A 17,769-nucleotide genomic window follows, 5' to 3' on the forward strand; every position below is an offset into this window, starting at 1 on the left:
CTTGTGGGGATTCCCTAGCAAACAGGCAACCCCCACATGTACTCAGCCTGGCTAGCAGCCGTAAATCATTCAGCTGAGGCGATGAAACCTAAATCTCCGAACACTAACAAATACTCTGAGACCACCCAAGCGTGCTCGGGAAAACCCGAGCAATGAGTACACTCGCTCATCATTATTACTGAGCTGTAGCACAGCTTTTGCAACCACAGCAACAGCCCCAGAGGGAATGATCACTGAGCCGTAATCTTCTCCTCAATCAAAATTCAAAATTAACCTGTACATTCTTGTGGAGTGTAGGAGGATTTTACCCACTGTCAGGTTCAAATCAAAGCCCGTAGTGCTGCAAGAGAGCAGTGAGATCAGCAATAAAATTAGCGCAAAAAAAGATAGTAAATAATAATATATATATTTTTCATCATAAATTGGACACTTATCCTAAAAATTTGTTTTTGCCAACTAGATGAATGAATGGCAAACAGTAATCCGTGTTTCATCAACAAAATGTGACCATTAAATAAAATCACAAAGAAATGACATCAAATGTTTAGTGGAATGGCTTCCTCTATACCTGCACACTATTGATGAGCGAACATGCTCTGATAAGGTGTTATCCAAGCATGCTCAGGTGCTAACCGAGAGACTTCGTCACACTTGAAAAATAAGTTTGAGTCTCTGTGGCTGCATGTCTCCCAGCTGTTCGACAGGTGCAACTGTGGCACCCCAGGAGTTTGGGTACCACAGTAATGCTGCCTTCCTCTCGGGGAGGGTAGTGCTATGCCTGGAAATAAGAGGGATCTCTTTGGCAGGTAAATCACACACACACAACACCTTCTGAATCCAGGCCAGGAGAGGAAGCTCAAAACCCTGTTTTAGGGCAGCTTCCCTGGATAAAGATCCTGGTTTGGAGGAGGAGCTAGTTTAGTCTGGATCAGACAGTCTGGAGAGCAGACAGGAAAGGAGCAAAGGAGAGATTTCAGAGTTCAAGGAGGCTACAAGAGGGCCTCCGAGGGGCCAAAGCGCAGAAACTGGGTACCAGGAGCCCGAGGCTAGAGTGGAACTGTAGGACACCTAGCAGAACCGTAGGGCACAGAACTACACGTATACTGCCCAAATTAAGCCTGTGGTACAGCAGCACCCTGGAGCCTGGAGTGACTGTGCAGAAACCCCAGAAGGAACGGCTCAAGCTGCCTACCATACAGGTACCAATCCCAGGACAGGGGAAGGAACCTGGACCTTGTTAGGACATTACAGACAGCAAGGGACTATAGGAAGCGTGCAGTGGAAGGCTCCCAACCTGACTTGCCAAGGGGATTCCACTTGTTGCCTGTGCCTGTGCTCCTAATGTACCTGTTACCGGTACCCTGGACTGTGGCCTGCCAACTGCAGTAACCAGGTAAAGATTTTACAACTTGTGTCCTTTACTCATTGACCGGCAAACACCATCATCGCCATACACTCTAGGAACCCTGGGGACCCCGCTTCACCTGTGGGAAGCGTCACCATTATTGCTGCAACAACATCCCCCACAGGACCCCTTTAAAGCAGCGTCGGTCCTCCTATTGACTGAACACCACAGGTGGAGACTTATTCACAATTCCCCTTTAAAGACCATTCCACTTTACAGTGAGTCCCAGGGCCTCGGACCTGGTCGCAGCCACCGTGACATCCCCTTTAATAGCCGACCCGACCTGGCACCGAGTACCCTGCCCTGGTGGGCGACTCGCAACATATGCAGGGATTGCCTAAGAAACAGGTAATCCGTGCATGGGCTGTGTGTGTCGAACAGCCGGTAGACATGCAGCCACGGAGACTTGAACATATTTTTCGAGCGCGCGGAAGACACTTGGTTAGCACATGAGCATGCTCGGATAACACTTTATCAGAGAACGTTCGCTCATCACTACTGCAGACTCCAATATTGAGCACAGTCCTTATGCAACATGAATTTCTGTGTGGCTTCCTACAACACATACAGTTTGTTGTACATATCTGTGTCTGCAGATTATAAGACAATACACAGTCCGCCAAATGATGTTTGATGCTGATGGTTCTAGCTCCTGATATTTAGAGCCAGCTTGAGTCGATCAATCATCCTGACAGAAGTCACTGACACATCACTTCTATGTACATTGTGGGTTTTTATATCAACTCACTAATTACCTGAATTCTTCTCGAGGAGAATTACAGCTTCTTATTCTTTGCAGTTCCCTGATAATTAGATCCTGGAGAGATTATTGATGACCAATGTAATCTCTGGTGCAAACCTTCTGATAAATAACTAATCTGAGTGAAGTAGATAAACCCACTACCTGCATGCATTCCTGTGTAACCAGATACTAGTCACTTTACATTTTGGCTAAAGAAATACAACTGTAGATGTAGTAATAAGGCCGGGTTCACATTGCGTTAGAGGCGTCCGTTAGATGGAGTATGTTACACCGCGGCATAACGTGGTGTAACACAGTCCGTTTACGCCACCATTAAGTCCTATGTCGGACGCATCGCTAGCACACGCCCACAATGGGCATGCGTTAGGCTACATTCACATTTGCGCCTTTGGGCGCAGTGTCGTCGATGCATACCGACGCATGCGTCATGCGCCCCTATCTTTAACATGGGGGGCGCATGGACATGCGCCGGTATGCGTTGTACTGCGTTTTACGATGCATGCGTCATATAGACGCACAGACAGGGCGCAGAGGACGCTACTTGTAGCGTTTTTCTTGCGCCGAAATTCCTGCTCTGTGCTTTCTTATGACAACGCATGCGTCGCAAAATTCAGCGTTGTGCACATGCGTTGTTGGATGCGTTGTTGGTTGCGTCGCGTCGCCGACGCTGCACCCAACAACGCAAATGTGAACGTAGCCTTAGCGATGTGCCGTCATTGAGTGACGGACCCTGGGATACCAAAGCTCTGAAATTGTAGTGTTTGTAGTGTGTTGAAATGTCTGGCAGCAGCTCTTTCATAGAGAACACATGAGCACTCGACCGACCTGAGCACTCCTGTGTATAGAGTCAGCAGAGATATCTGTTGATCAAATGACTGATCACCCAACACAGCCACCTAAATTATATGGGATCTTCACAACTAAAATCAGCCCGTACAGTTTAGCCAGCGGTTGGCTGCTAGCAATACCTTTCAACCTTCAATTTCCCAAAAATCACAAGTTTATCAGTAGAAGTGTAACAAGCTGCCGCCAGACATCTTTGCTGTATGAAGTCTTACTTCATTCTGGAACAATTGGCTTGGGTATTGAAACTCAACATTCCAGGTACTTCTGTCCCCCAACATTATCAGCCTGCTTCCATGTAAGTGTGAGCAGGTAGCGGGATGCAGTGACAGACAGGAGACAGAGCAAGGGTTAACGTATTTACTATAACAAATATGTACTCCACGCAGGGAGATAAACAGTTTCAACAGGCGTAAAGTGGGTGCTATTGTGAGCAGGTATCAGGATGCAGTAACGGTCGGAGGCAGAACAAGGGTTAACAGGGGTTTTTAATGGAACAGCGTTACTCCATGCAGGGAGAGGGTAAATGGGGGAGATAAGGATACTAAAACAGTGTTTGGTGGACGTAGGTATAGCAGGGGAAATAAAGGGTTGAGGAAAGTACAAAGGTATCAAACTTATCAGTCTGGCGGTGCTGAGGATCAGTCTCTGTGGAGATAGAGGTGGTATTCCGGTGGCGTCCTGGTCGGAGATGGGTCCTGGATTCCGGTGTCGGCGAGGGTCCCGGAATGTCCTTTTGCGGGTCCTGGTTCCACGATGGGACATAATAGAGAGGACATTACTTTCTTTTTAAGCGTCAGCACAACGCTAATACGGGCCGGAGAGTCTACGTACGACGGCCGCACTCGGTTTACGGCCGGGATCTCGAGTCTCGAATGGCGCCCTCTGTGGTCTGGTCATGGAAAGGGCTCACTCACGCTTAGTGACACTGCGAGAGTGGATATCAGGGTTCTTAGGAGACGTCTCTTCCTACAGTCTGCAGTAAGTCTCCGTAGGCCTCTCTGACTTAAGCCTACCATGTCCTGACTGTTCAGCGCAGAAGGGCTCTCAATCTGCCTCCGCACACTACAGCTTTCCGCCAACCAAGATCCTGTTCCCACGCACTGTTCCCCTCTTATACCCTTCACAGCCCTTGATCTTAAATTCAAAGGTCTGTCCGGGGCACTAAACTCTCCTCCCTGCAACTTGGATGACAGCACCGATGGTTCCGGTCTCATCCTGGACAAGGCACGCCGAGGCTGGCTCTCCTCCTTACACTATGAAATAGAGGGTATGCAGGTTAGGGGTAAGGCAGGTTACAATAGCAGTAAAAGTTCTTAAGGTGCAACTGATCAGATCAGACGACTTCCAGACTGTAGAGTCCACGAAACAAATGATAGCACCAACAACGGTCAGCGCGGAGTTGATCCAGTTTAGTCCGGAAGACAATGTCGAGCTGTGTCCTGGCAGCAGCGTTTACTCTCTGATGCCCTCTGCCAGATCCTCAGTCCAGGGGTAGCTGTGGGGGGGATAAAAAAGAGGTTATAAGGGTGCTCACTGTCAAGAGGAAGGTGCTCTGGAGAAAATAAGTCCAATATAGTATAAATAGACTCCGGCACACTAAAGTTGCTTTTAAAGATGGATATTATTTTATTTCAAAAAAATATATATGATGGTAGGATTCCACTCAAAAAAATTCTGAAATTTATTTGATAGAAATATGTGAAATTTTCCCAACGTTTCGGCACATTTAGCCTTTCTCAAGGGACATCTGTCTTTTTGCAAATGAGATGAACCGCAGGTGGGAAGCCCACTTTTGTATGAGTCACTGGTGTATACTGCACTAAGGTTTTCCCCCAGCTGTCACACGTCCTCACTCAGAGCTTTTCACCAGACCTTAGTGCAGTATACACCAGTGACTCATACAAAAGTGGGCTTCCCACCTGCGGTTCATCTCATTTGCAAAAAGACAGATGTCCCTTGAGAAGGGCTAAATGTGCCGAAACGTTGGGAAAATTTCACATATTTCTATCATATAAATTGCAGAATTTTTTTGAGTGGAATCCTACCATCCTATATATTTTTTTGAAATAAAATAATATCCATCTTTAAAAGCAACTTTAGTGTGCCGGAGTCTATTTATACTATATGTGGGGAGGATAAGACACAATCCACATCGTTGTTGGAGCCCAACGTGGCCCGACAAATGTGCACTGAGAGATCAGGGTACAGTCCATGGACACACACCCAGTGCTTCTTAGGCAGCACGCGTGCTGCAGTCACAGTCCATGGGCACACGGCACGTCTCTGCTCACAGTGTCTGCAGGTGACAGTGGGGATGCACGGGCGCCGGCCTGTGCTGCTATAGTGCTTGAAGGACGGAGCACTCACCTCCCCCCTGCTGTGCGCTGCCTGTTCCGCCAAGTCTGACTGCTTCCGCGCTTTTTCTTTTTATCCTCAGACACGCCCCCTGCTGCCAAGTGCAAAGGTTGGTCCGGTTCTCTAAGCTTTCCCCCAGACAACAGAGGAGACAGGCCCGACAGTTCGAGCCCGGTGCAAGGAAGGTACCACCTGCCCGGTCCTTCTGCTTACATAAAGGTGGAGGTTCATAACCAGCACATTGATGACTGCCCTCCATTGAAACTGGGACGTTGTGGGATTTTCAACACGCTTTAACATGTTTCTACCCCAGTCTCGTACCTGATGAGGACTCCAGTCCATTGGGCAATTTATCAGCCCTGTGAGCAGTACTGATGAAAAGCTCTGAATTTCATTTTTCCATATTTATAAATATATATGCATTGATTTGCCAGGCCACACTCCTGATCAGTTATATCTTTTAGGGCCGGAGTCACACTAGCGAGGAATATGGACGAGTGCTATGTGAGAAAAAAATCGCATAGCACTCGGACCAGTATTCATCTATGGGGCAGCTCACATCACCGTTTTTTTTCTCAACTGTATTATACGTGTGAGTGAAATTGCAGCATGCTGTGATTTCAAGCGTATATTGGCTGAGACTCGCCAATTCAAGTCAATGGGTGCAATAAAAAAAATCGCACAGCACTCGCACCATGCGAGTGCTGTCTGATTTTTACGCACCAGTGTCCTTTGAAAAGCCGGCAATTCATATGCAGCTACTGTAAAAATCACACTGACATGTGAGAATAGAAAAGAATAGATAGAATACATATGCACACATAGAATAGGTGTGTATATATATATGTCAGTGGCACACACATATATATACAGTATATATATTTCATAGAGAGAAAGATAGAAGAAAAGCCGGTAATTCATTTGCTTCTGTAAAATCAATGCAGGAGCCGACAGGATAGAAGATATGGTTTACATACAGTACATAGATGCAGAATAGGTAGATATATAAATGTCAGTGAGCAATCCAATCAGTAGTTGTGTGTGCAAATTAGGGGACATGTACAGTCATGGCCAAAAGTATTGACACCCCTGCAATTCTGTCAGATAATACTCATTTTCTTCCTGAAAATGATTGCAAACACAAATTATTTGGTATTATTATCTTCATTTAATTTGACTTAAATGAAAAAACACAAAAAGAATTGTCCTAAAGCCAAATTGGATATAATTCCACACCAAACCTAAAAAGGGGGGTGGACAAAAGTATTTGCACTGTTCGAAAAATCATGTGATGCTTCTCTAATTTGTGTAATTAACAGCACCTGTAACTTACCTGTGGCTCCTAACAGGTGTTGGCAATAACTAAATCACACTTGCAGCCAGTTGACATGGATTAAAGTTGACTCAACCTCTGTCCTGTGTCCTTGTGTGTACCACATTGAGCATGGAGAAAAGAAAGAAGACCAAAGAACTGTCTGAGCACTTGGGAAACCAAATTGTGAGGAAGCATGAGCAATCTCAAGGCTAGAAGTCCATCTCCAAAGACCTGAATGTTCCTGTGTCTACCGTGTGCAGTATCATCAAGAAGTTTAAAGCCCATGGCACTGTGGCTAACCTCCCTAGATGTGGACGGAAAAGAAAAATTGACAAGAGATTTCAACGCAAGATTGTGCGGATGTTGGATAAAGAACCTCGACTAACATCCAAACAAGTTCAAGCTGCCCTGCAGTCCGAGGGTACAACAGTGTCAACTCGTACTATCCGTCGACGTCTGAATGAAAAGGGACTATATGGTAGAAGACCCAGGAAGACTCCACTTCTTACCCCAAGACATAAAGAAGCCAGGCTGGAGTTTGCCAAAACTTACCTGAAAAAGCCTAAAATGTTTTGGAAGAATGTTCTCTGGTCAGATGAGACAAAAGTAGAGCTTTTTGGGCAAAGGCATCAACATAGAGTTTACAGGAGAAAAATAAGAGGCATTCAAAGAAAAGAACACGGTCCGTACAGTCAAACATGACGGTGGTTCCCTGATGTTTTGGGGTTGCTTTGCAACCTCTGGCACTGGACTGCTTGACCGTGTGCATGGCATTATGAAGTCTGAAGACTACCAACAAATTTTGCAGCATATTGTGAGTGTGAGAAAGCTGGGTCTCCCTCAGAGGTCATGGGTCTTCCAGCAGGACAATGACCCAAAACACACTTCAAAAAGCACTAGAAAATGGTTTGAGAGAAAGCACTGGAGACTTCTAAGGTGGCCAGCAATAAGTCCAGACCTGAATCCTATAGAACAGAGGTCCCCAACTCCAGTCCTCAAGGCCCACCAACAGATCATGTTTTCAGGATTTCCTTAGTCTTGCCCAGGTAATAATTGCATCACCTGTGCAATGCAAAGGAAATCCTGAAAACATGACCTGTTGGTGGGCCTTGAGGACTGGAGTTGGGGACCTCTGCTATAGAACACCTGTGGAGAGATCTAAAAATGGCAGTTTGGAGAAGGCGCCCTTCAAATATCAGTGACCTGGAGCAGTTTGCCAAAGACGAATGGTCTAAAATTCCAGCAGAGCATTGTAAGAAACTCATTGATGGTTACCGGAAGCGGTTAGTCACAGTTGTTTTGGATAAAGGTTGTGCAACCAATTATTAGGCTGAGGGTGCCAATACTTTTGTCTGGCCCATTTTTGGAGTTTTGTGTGAAATGATCAATGTTTTGCTTTTTGCTTCATTCTCTTTTGTGTTTTTTTTATTTAAGACAAATTAAATGAGGCTAATAATACCAAATAATTTGTGTTTGTAATCATTTTCAGGAAGAAAATGAGTATTATCTGACAGAATTGCAGGGGTGTCAATACTTTTGGCCATGACTGTATGTAATTAATAAAAGATTATTTTGGGGGGAGACACTGGTGTGCGCTCCCGCCCAATTTTTCAAATCAGAAAGGGGAAAACCAGCGACTGGGGGCAGATATTAATAGCCTAGGAAGGGTCCGTGGTTATTATACCCCCCCGGCTAAAGACATTTGCCCCAGAAAAGGAGCGTCTCTAAGATGCGCTAATTCTGGCACTTAGCCTTGCTCTTCCCACTTGTCCTGTTGCGGTGGCAAGTGGGGTAATAGTTTGGGGGTTAATGTCACCTTTGTATTGTAAGGTGACGTCAAGCCCGGCTTAATAATGGAGTGTTGTCACTAAGACACCTCTCCATTACTAATCCTATAGTTGTTACAGGTTAAATAAAGACACAGCCAGAATAAAGTATTTTAATGAAATAAAACACTAAACACAGTTTCGCATCTTTATTATTCAGCTCTGGAGCGTGGGAAAATGCCAGTTCATATAACTTACTGTCTCTCTGTCTTTTTCTCCTAAATGGCAAAAGCATTTCCCGCCCACCCGACCCCTTTTTCTTTGTTTTACTGTGAAACTGTTTACTTGATATCTTACGTGACTGCTTAACCTGATTAGGTTAACTTTATGTATTATTATTGCATTCTTTATCTGTAACCTCCTTTGTACATGTTATCAAATAATTAAAAAACAAAAACATGTTGATTGGCATTTTTGCCATTGGGTTAATGCCAAATGGAATCATTCAAAAGTACAACTCGTGCAGCAAAAAACAAGCCCCTTATGTCTGTGTGAACAGAAAAATAAAAGAGTCGTGGATCTGGGAAGAAGGGGAGGAAAAAAGGAAAATGCAAAAACGGAAATTGGCTGTGGGGTGAAAGGTATTTTGCAGGACGAGTTTTGTATTTGTTTTTGTTCACATAGTGCACTTGAAAACAGGAAAAAAAATCCAAGTGCTGTGAAATTGTGAAAAAAAAACCACAATTCTGACATTGTTTTTTGGGAATTATTTTTACGATGTAAGTCATCCATACGATTATGGAAATACCAAACATGTCCAGTTTTTTTAATTATTTTAGTGGTAAAAAAAATCAAAAGTTTGCAACAATTTTTTTTTAGAATTGTATCGACAAGACCCGGAGCATTATTACTTTTTGTTTGATGGAGCTGTGTGATAGATTCTTTTTTTGGGGTGCTATTTTTGGTTATATGTGGCTTTCGCTTGTTACCTCATTTTTTGGAGGAACGTAATTTTGGGGTTCCTGGATTTTTTCACCTTACTGACTTCAATGCGAGCGCCAAGGGAAAATTTCCCACCGCGCTCGCGCTAATGTCACATAGGTAAAGTGAGTTCATTGGCTGTGAACTCGCATGACGTGTCTGATTGCACCGCGAGCAGGAGGACTTTCTCACGCTCGCAGTGCCCTCAGACAGGGAATAGGAGTTCACAGAGACACTGAGCAGACAGTGCTCAGTGTTTCTGCTGGATGACAGGCTGTATAGTTGCACCATGCAACCATGCAGCCTGCCATCTAGATGTAGCAGAGCTAGACCCGTTGTAGGACTAATGGATTAGCAACATCTCTGCAGAAAGGTGAGGAATATTGTTGTTTTTTATTTTTAAGTCTTTTGCAAATGACAAGGGCATGGGTGGAATGGTCGAGGTCGAAAGTATGGTTTAATTAAGATTTATTAATGGAGTCTGCGTCATTTTTTTCAATTAAAGGACTTTATTCTGGATGTCTGTGTTTTCATACAATGTGACTATGGGATTAGTAATGGGGATGTCTTATTGACGCCTCTCCATTACTAACCTTGAGGCGTGATGTTACCTGACAATGCAAAGGTGACATCAACCCTTCCAACTATCACCCCACTTGCCACCGCTACAGGGCAAGTGGGAAGAGCGAGGCTAAGTGCCAGAATTGGCACATCTTAGAGATGCGCCTTTTCTAGCTGAGAGCTGATGTTTTTAGCCTGGGGGGACCAGTATCCATGGCCCTTTCCTAGTCTATTAATATCAGGCCGCAGCTGTCTGCATAGCCTTTGCTGGTTAATTATAGGGGGACCCCACATTATTTTTTTGAGGGGGTCCCCAATTTTAATAGCCAGGAAAGGCTAAGTATACAGCTGTGAGCTGATATTAATAGCCTGGGAAGCTCCATGGATATTATCCCCTTCCCAGGCTATACTCATGTGATTTTATATAAATGCTGTGGCCTTTTGTCACCAAAATAAAGTGTTGTGTATTTTATTGGAGCAGAGGTATTAAAATGACTAAAGAATAACTGTTGTTTTTTTTTTTTTAATAAATCAATAGTACAAGTGAAAGTAAGAAACTTTGTAATATATATTATCTGAGAAATTCACTTCTTTCTGCTCCTGGATTGATCAGTCATTCCTAAAATTATCCACTTAGAAGTAACATTTGTCTTCATTGAATATAGGTTTTGCTATTGCTGAGATAGGAGATGGCAGTTGGTACTCATAAGGTTCTATAGAACTTGCAGTAGAATGTGTGTACTGGCCTCTAGCTCCTCTCCTTCCATAGAATTTTAAAAGCACCAACTGTCATCTATCTCAGTAATAAATACAGGTCTGAGAGTGAAACATCAATCCAAGAGATGAAAGAAGCAGACTTCTCTGATAAAATGTATTACAAAGAAATTTCCTTTCATGTGTGCTATTGATTTATGTAATAAAAATGTAAATAATGGTTACTCTTTAAGGAAAACACAGGTTATACTGAATATGTTCTCACAAAATGTACTCGTCACCCCTTGCTCTGTATCGTAGTGCATTTTCATGGTGAAAGGTTCCCTTTAGTAGGCCAATGTAATCAATGTGCATCGCCTGTAAATGTGTCATGTCCTCATTTAACCCCTTGGTTAAATTTCAATATTGCTCAGCAGATGGCAGTAGAAAACAGAAGAGTAGATTTGCCATATTGACACAGACTTGGCGTGCTCCCAGTAGAACTTCCACACAGTTTCCGCAGAGAGCAGCATCGTTATACAGTATTATCTGTGCAGGCTCGGGGCTGTCTCGAACGTCCCAACAAATGCCTTATGGCATCAAGCAGAATGCTGACCTAAGCACAGGTCATACATCTACATTCTGTATGTACCCGGCCATTGGAGCTCATGTGTCCTGACCATCTCCTCTATCTTTTGCAGTGATACAGGCTGCTCGCTCCACCCAGCACTTTGTATAGTGAGGTTGGACTGTGAACTTGCCTTGGAAATGCAGCCTGACAGAAGATCTCTCAAAACACACCTTGATTACCTCCCACTATCTACCTCCGCACTATATCAATGTGAGGAATCCTGAGGTTGTCACATCTTCTGCGCTCCAGGACGAGACACCTCTGGGTCAAGAGGAACTTTGGGTTCATCAATCCTTTCTATCTCTATCCACCTCTGGGTCAAGAGGAACTTTGGGTTCATCAATCCTTTCTATCTCTATGATGGCACCATGTGTGAAGCATCTTCTGAACTGCAAGCGGTTTCTAATTCTGTTTGCAACACCCCTGCTGTTGTTACCGCTACCACTGGTCATCCGCACAAAGGTGAGCAATTATTATGACAACCTATATTAGTTTAGTTTGGATCTAGAAGATCGTGTTGTAACATAACGGATTCTTAATGACAAGAAACTTTTATTCTTGACCTGTTGAATATCTGAAGTCCAAAAAACCATTGATAAAAATTAGAAAAATAGCAAAATGGCTTCCCGAAAGTGCAAAAGATCCTCGGGTTTCCCTATCAGTCCGTGTTTTCAGGATCTCCTTACTATTGCGTCATTTTTTGTCAGCGTCTCAAAAGCGGTCACAGGTGTTCTTTCTGTGGGATATCCTCAAATCTTGACTGATGTTCCCCTAAAGTTGTGCTCTTTGGAAATAATCGAGTTGAAAACTTCAAGTCCTCCAGACAGACAGCTGTTATTGGGCCGGATACTCACCATGAGAATATTGTTTTAACTCTTTCCTTGTCAGAGTGCACACCTTAGAGGGGACACTGATTGATGACCTGTTGGGGTACCCGAGGACTGGAGCCAAGAAACACTGGCTCCACGATGATCGAAATAAAAAATTTGCACCTAATCTTTAGTTTACGCATTTCAACTCCAACATTCCATATTTATGAATATTTATGAAATGTGGCTAATTCATGATTTATCCATATTTATGAAATGTGGCTAATTCATGATTTGGGGGAGAATCTCGCCAGCACAAACACATGGTTAGAACAGTCCCCAATGTTAGATAAGAGCCTGCGAGCAGTGTGATAAATGTCGCATGTGAAAAGACGAAAAATCTGGTGCAAATTGATATATTTTATTTTTATGCAAGTGAATTGGTACAGTTCGCGATGTTAGCAAAATATGTCAAATCCCGCATTATAAGTATTAATAGTGCTATATTTCATCCGCACCTTTTTAATGCCGCTCTGACCTGTAAACTGTAAGTGACTTTTTTTTTCCAATTTGTATAAATAAATTTATTCCTAAATTTGTTGTACTTAAGGCAAAAAGGTGCAGACACTAAAAACTATTGTAAGATGTGGCGTAAAACATTGATATATTGGCACAAAAATGTTACAGTGATAAATGTCCCCCCTATTCTATAGTGGCCCCCACTTTACTCTGATGACTGCTGAATCTCTATTATTAAATGTTTGCATCGACTTGTATGGAAAATTCTTAGTATATTATTATTACTATTATTATTTATGATTTTATAAACGCCCTGCATACTAAACGTGTATATTTAGAGAGGAGGGAGGCAGATGCTCTGTTCTGTCCTATCATCTCCCAGTAAATGTCACCTGTCCAGCACCTATGTGATTAGTAAGTAACTGTCCCTCCTAGTGGTCTCACATACCTTTTAGTCAGTTATGTACCTACATACCGAATACCACCATACGGCTATGTTCGCACGTTATGTTTTTGCTGCACTTTTTTTATGCCATGTTTAAGGTGCTTACAAAAAACAGGTTTTGCTTAGTTTTTGTTGCATGTTTTTTCCTTAGGTTTTGCTGCGTTTTTGGTGCGTTTTTTAACTGCCTTTTTGTCAGGGAACATTTCTTTCTTGTGCACGCTGATAGAGTTTAGTGCATAAAAAAAAAAATCGGAGTCAACTTCATCAGGATTAGGCACCAAAAAACGCAGCCAAACCTGATACCTGCACGCGGAAAAAAAAAACGCTGAAAGAAGTGACATGCTGCATTGTGCAAAAAAAATGCTGAAAATTTGCATTAAAAAAACGCTGCAAAAACGCAACATGTGAGCATGGCCTATGAGGGGTTTATTTTTTCATGCGGTAAATCAGGAAGGTCTTGAGAGAACAATGGCATCTACAACACGTCTTTACATTCCTTTTAGCCTTCTATCTTTATCCCTTGTTGTTGGTGCAAAGAAACAGATGTGCACAAACACCTGTTACGTGGAGATGAGAAAATATGTTTCCCTCCGGGGACAATCGTGCCAGTATCATGGACACCCTGGTGGTTGGAGGTACAGCCAATGACAATCAATTGCCAGAATCAGGTGCCCGATGTGTAGCGCAGATATGGAAGCAGTAAGCAAGCGCAACTCCTCAGCTCTCAAAATCAGTGAGGTCCTCTTAGCTGTCAGACTCACGTAGTCAGTCCCCTATAGCACGTCGAATATGTGCTTATGGGAAAAACCCTTAAAGAGAATTTGTCACCAGATATCACAATGCAAACTGCATACATTAATAAATAGATCAATTTAGTTCTGATGAGGCTGGTGTATTTATTTTGAACATCTATTTCAGAAGGGCTGTATAATTTTGTTACTAGGATAAGCATTTAATGAGTCCAGCTATAGAATGAAACAGCTCATGAGTCCAAGTGTATTCAGTCACCACTCCCACCCTCTCAGCCTGACTGACAGCCAGTCACATAACGATAGCGGTCACAGAGGGTGCGACTGGGCCCATCCAAGGGAAGCCCGTCTACATCAATTTCACCTGGATGTGCATCCTAGGATGCACATTCAGGTGAAATGAATTGCAGCACAGAGACACACTGGCTCCCTGCACTGCAATACATGCCAGCCTATCAGAGGCCGGCAGCATATGTTGGCCTGTGATGGGCATCGCATGGCAGTGACATCATGCGCTGCCCTTGCCAACACACCAAAGTCCCCTGTTGGCCTTTGCACCAGATATAGAGGAGAATGCCACATGTCGTGGGCGCAGGTTAAGGTAAGAATAACATTTGTTTATTTTTAAAATGTGCTGGAGAAGAACAGAAAGGTGCCCAGGATGGGAGGCATTATACCAGGAAGGGGCCCAGGATGGGAGGCATTATACCAGGAAGGGGCCCAGGATGGGAGGCATTATACCAGGAAGGGGCCCAGGATGGGAGGCATTAAACCAGGAAGGGGCCCAGGATGGGAGACATTAAACCAGGAAGGGGCCCAGGATGAGAGGCATTAAACCAGGAAGGGGCCCAGGATGGGAGGCATTAAACCAGGAAGGGGCCCAGGATGGGAGGCATTAAACCAGGAAGGGGCCCAGGATGGGAGACATTAAACCAGGAAGGGGCCCAGGATGGGAGGCATTATACCAGGAAGGGGCCCAGGATGGGAGACATTAAACCAGGAAGGGGCCCAGGATGAGAGGCATTAAACCAGGAAGGGGCCCAGGATGGGAGGCATTATACCAGGAAGGGGCCCAGGATGGGAGGCATTATACCAGGAAGGGGCCCAGGATGTGAGGCATTATACCAGGAAGGGGCCCAGGATGAGAGGCATTACACCAGGAAGGGGCCCAGGATGAGAGGCATTACACCAGGAAGGGGCCCAGGATGGGAGACATTATACCAGGAAGGGGTCTAGGATGGAAGGCATTATACCAGGAAGGGGCACAGGATGAAAGGCATTATACCAGGAAAGGGCCCAGGATAGGAGGCATTATACCAGGAAAAGGCCCAGGATGGGAGGCATTATACCAGGAAGGGGCCCAGGATGGGAGGCATTATACCAGGAAGGGGCCCAGGATGGGAGGCATTATACCAGGAAAAGGCCCAGGATGGGAGGCATTATACCAGGAAGGGGCCCAGGATGGGAAGCATTATACCAGGAAGGGGCCCAGGATGGGAAGCATTATACCAGGAAGGGGCCCAGGATGGGAGGCATTATACCAGGAAGGGGCCCAGGATGGGAGACATTATACCAGGAAGGGGCCCAGGATGAGAATTCTTATACCAGGAAGGGGACCAGGATGGGAGGCACCATACCAGGAAGGCAGGAAGGGGCCCAGCATGAGAGACATTATACCAGGAAGGGGCCCAGGATTAGAGGCATTATACCAGGAAGGGGCTAAGGATGAGAAGCATTATACCAGAAAGGGGCCCAGGATGAGAGGCATTATACCAGGAAGGGGTCCAGGATGGGAGACATTATACCAGGAAGGGGTCTAGGATGAGAGGCATTATACGAGGAAGGGGCCCAGAATGGGAGGCATTGTACGAGGAAGGTGCCCAGGATCGGAGGCATTATACGAGGAAGGGGACCAGGATTGGAAACATTATACCAGGAAGGGGTCCAGGATGAGAGGCATGATACCAGGAAGGGGCCCAGGATGGGGGGTACTATACCAGGAAGGGCCCAAGATGGGGGACATCATACCAGGAAGGGAACATTGTTAGGGGATAGCGCTCAGGATATGGGACATTTTTACTGGAAGTGGCCATGATGGGACATTACTACTGGAAGTTACTGAGGATGGAGGACATTATCATACCATAGGGCCCAGAACAGGGGACATTATTACATGATTGGGAACATTATATCAGGAAGGAATCCAGGACTGGGGACATTGTTACAGCATTATTTTTGAAAGCTCCAAGACAGAGGGCATTATTACTGGAAGTGGTCAGGATGAGGACATTATTTTTGGAAGTTGCCCAGGATGGGGGACATTATTCCTGAAAGGGGCTCAGGATAGGGTATATTATTATAGGAAGGAACCAGGATGGGGGGACATCATTACACAGGTGGAAAAAATGCATATTGGGGACCCTGGTCCAAATTTTCCACTGGGGCCAAATATTCCACTGTTGACAGCTGTAGCTTGTACTGAGCAGAGTGAGATCTCAGCAGCAGCAGGGAGGAGTGACACTGAGTCAGCCTATCATAAAAGGTTATGCCGCCATTCTGGCATGGATTTTCAAAGTAAATGCACCATTCTTATTAGGTCAAAGAAATCTACTTAGTAATGTATGTGTCTAATTATAAATGTATAATTGTATTGTGAAATCTGATAACAGATTTGGTCAAAAGCCTCAAAGGGCTTCACATACAATAGTCTCATTAAATTATAACAATGGTCACACAGGCTTGGGTTTAAGTGTGGAAAATGCGATTAAAAAACAGACCTAAGGGATGCTGAACAATAGGCATCTATGGAGTTCTACTGTAATTCCACATGTCATCAAATTTGACATACCAAGGAGTTCTCTTTTGTAATTTGATATACAATATTCTGTCATGTTTGATCAGTCACCATGGTTCAAAACTACCCACCCCTAGAGACATTACTTCTGGGGGAATATTTGGCAAATGGTGTTGCACAGAGCACCATAAGGTGGCAAGCATAGAATCATAGAATGTTAGAGTTGGAAAGGACCTCCAGGGTCATCATATTCAACCCCCTTCTCAATGCGGGAATCACTAATCCATCTCAGACATATGCCTGTCCAGCCTCTGGTTGAAGACTTCCTTTGAAGAAGAACTCACTTCTGTTGTGGCAGTGTGTTCCACTCATTGATCACCCTCACTGTCCAAAAGTTTTTTCTATAATGTAATCTATATTTTCTCCCCTTCAGTTTCATTCCATTGCTTCTCATGTTTCCATGTGCAAATGAAAATTATGTTGATCCCTCTGCACTGTGACATCCCTTCAGATATTTGTATACAGCTATTAAGTCTCCTCTTAGCCTTCTTTTTTGCAAGCTAAACATTCCCAGGTCCTTTAACCGTTCCGTGTAGGACATACTTTGCAGTCTGCTCACCATCCTCGTATCTATTCTGTGAACTTGAACTGGCTTTTCAATGTCTTTTCTAAAATGTAGTGCCCAGAACTGGACGCAGTATTCCGGACGAGGCTTGACCAAGGAGCAGTAGAGGGGTGAATTTACTTCACATGATCTAGACTCGATGCTTCTCTTACTACAGCCTAGAACTGTGTTTGCCTTTTTTTGCTGCTGCATCACACTCTTGACTCATGTGCAGTCTGTGATCTATTAGTATACCCAAGTCTTTCATAAGTGCTGTTGCTTAGTTCTCTTCCTCCCATTCTACAGATGTAATTTTAGTTTTTCTTGCCTAGATGTAGAATCTTGCATTTCTCCCTTTTGAATACAATTCTACTAGTCACTGCCCATTGTTCAAGCTTATCTAGATCTTCAAAGCATTTTCTGTGTTCTCTAGTGTTAGCTATCCCTCCTAGCTTTGCATTGTCTAAAAATTTGACTAGGTTCCCTTCAGTTCCCTTATCTAGATCATTTATAACAAAAAGTTGAACAGGACA

At 44.2% G+C, this 17,769-nt stretch overlaps 1 protein-coding gene across 2 annotated transcripts in view; it reads left to right on the plus strand.

The window, feature by feature from the left end:
- SLC13A5 (solute carrier family 13 member 5) overlaps window positions 1-17,769 on the plus strand; it is a 113,591-nt gene that overhangs the window by 15,729 nt on the left and 80,093 nt on the right. The window contains exon 2 of one of the 2 annotated variants that reach the window (XM_069761254.1): window positions 11,387-11,778. In XM_069761254.1, coding sequence (XP_069617355.1) covers window positions 11,674-11,778 — 105 coding nt within the window. In that variant the 5' untranslated portion in view covers window positions 11,387-11,673. Of the gene's footprint in view, window positions 1-11,238; window positions 11,779-17,769 lie in introns of those variants that run through there. The other variant, XM_069761253.1, reaches the window with a different exon arrangement.

Source organism: Ranitomeya imitator, chromosome 3 (assembly GCF_032444005.1).
Source record: "Ranitomeya imitator isolate aRanImi1 chromosome 3, aRanImi1.pri, whole genome shotgun sequence".
Taxonomy (NCBI): domain Eukaryota; kingdom Metazoa; phylum Chordata; class Amphibia; order Anura; family Dendrobatidae; genus Ranitomeya; species Ranitomeya imitator.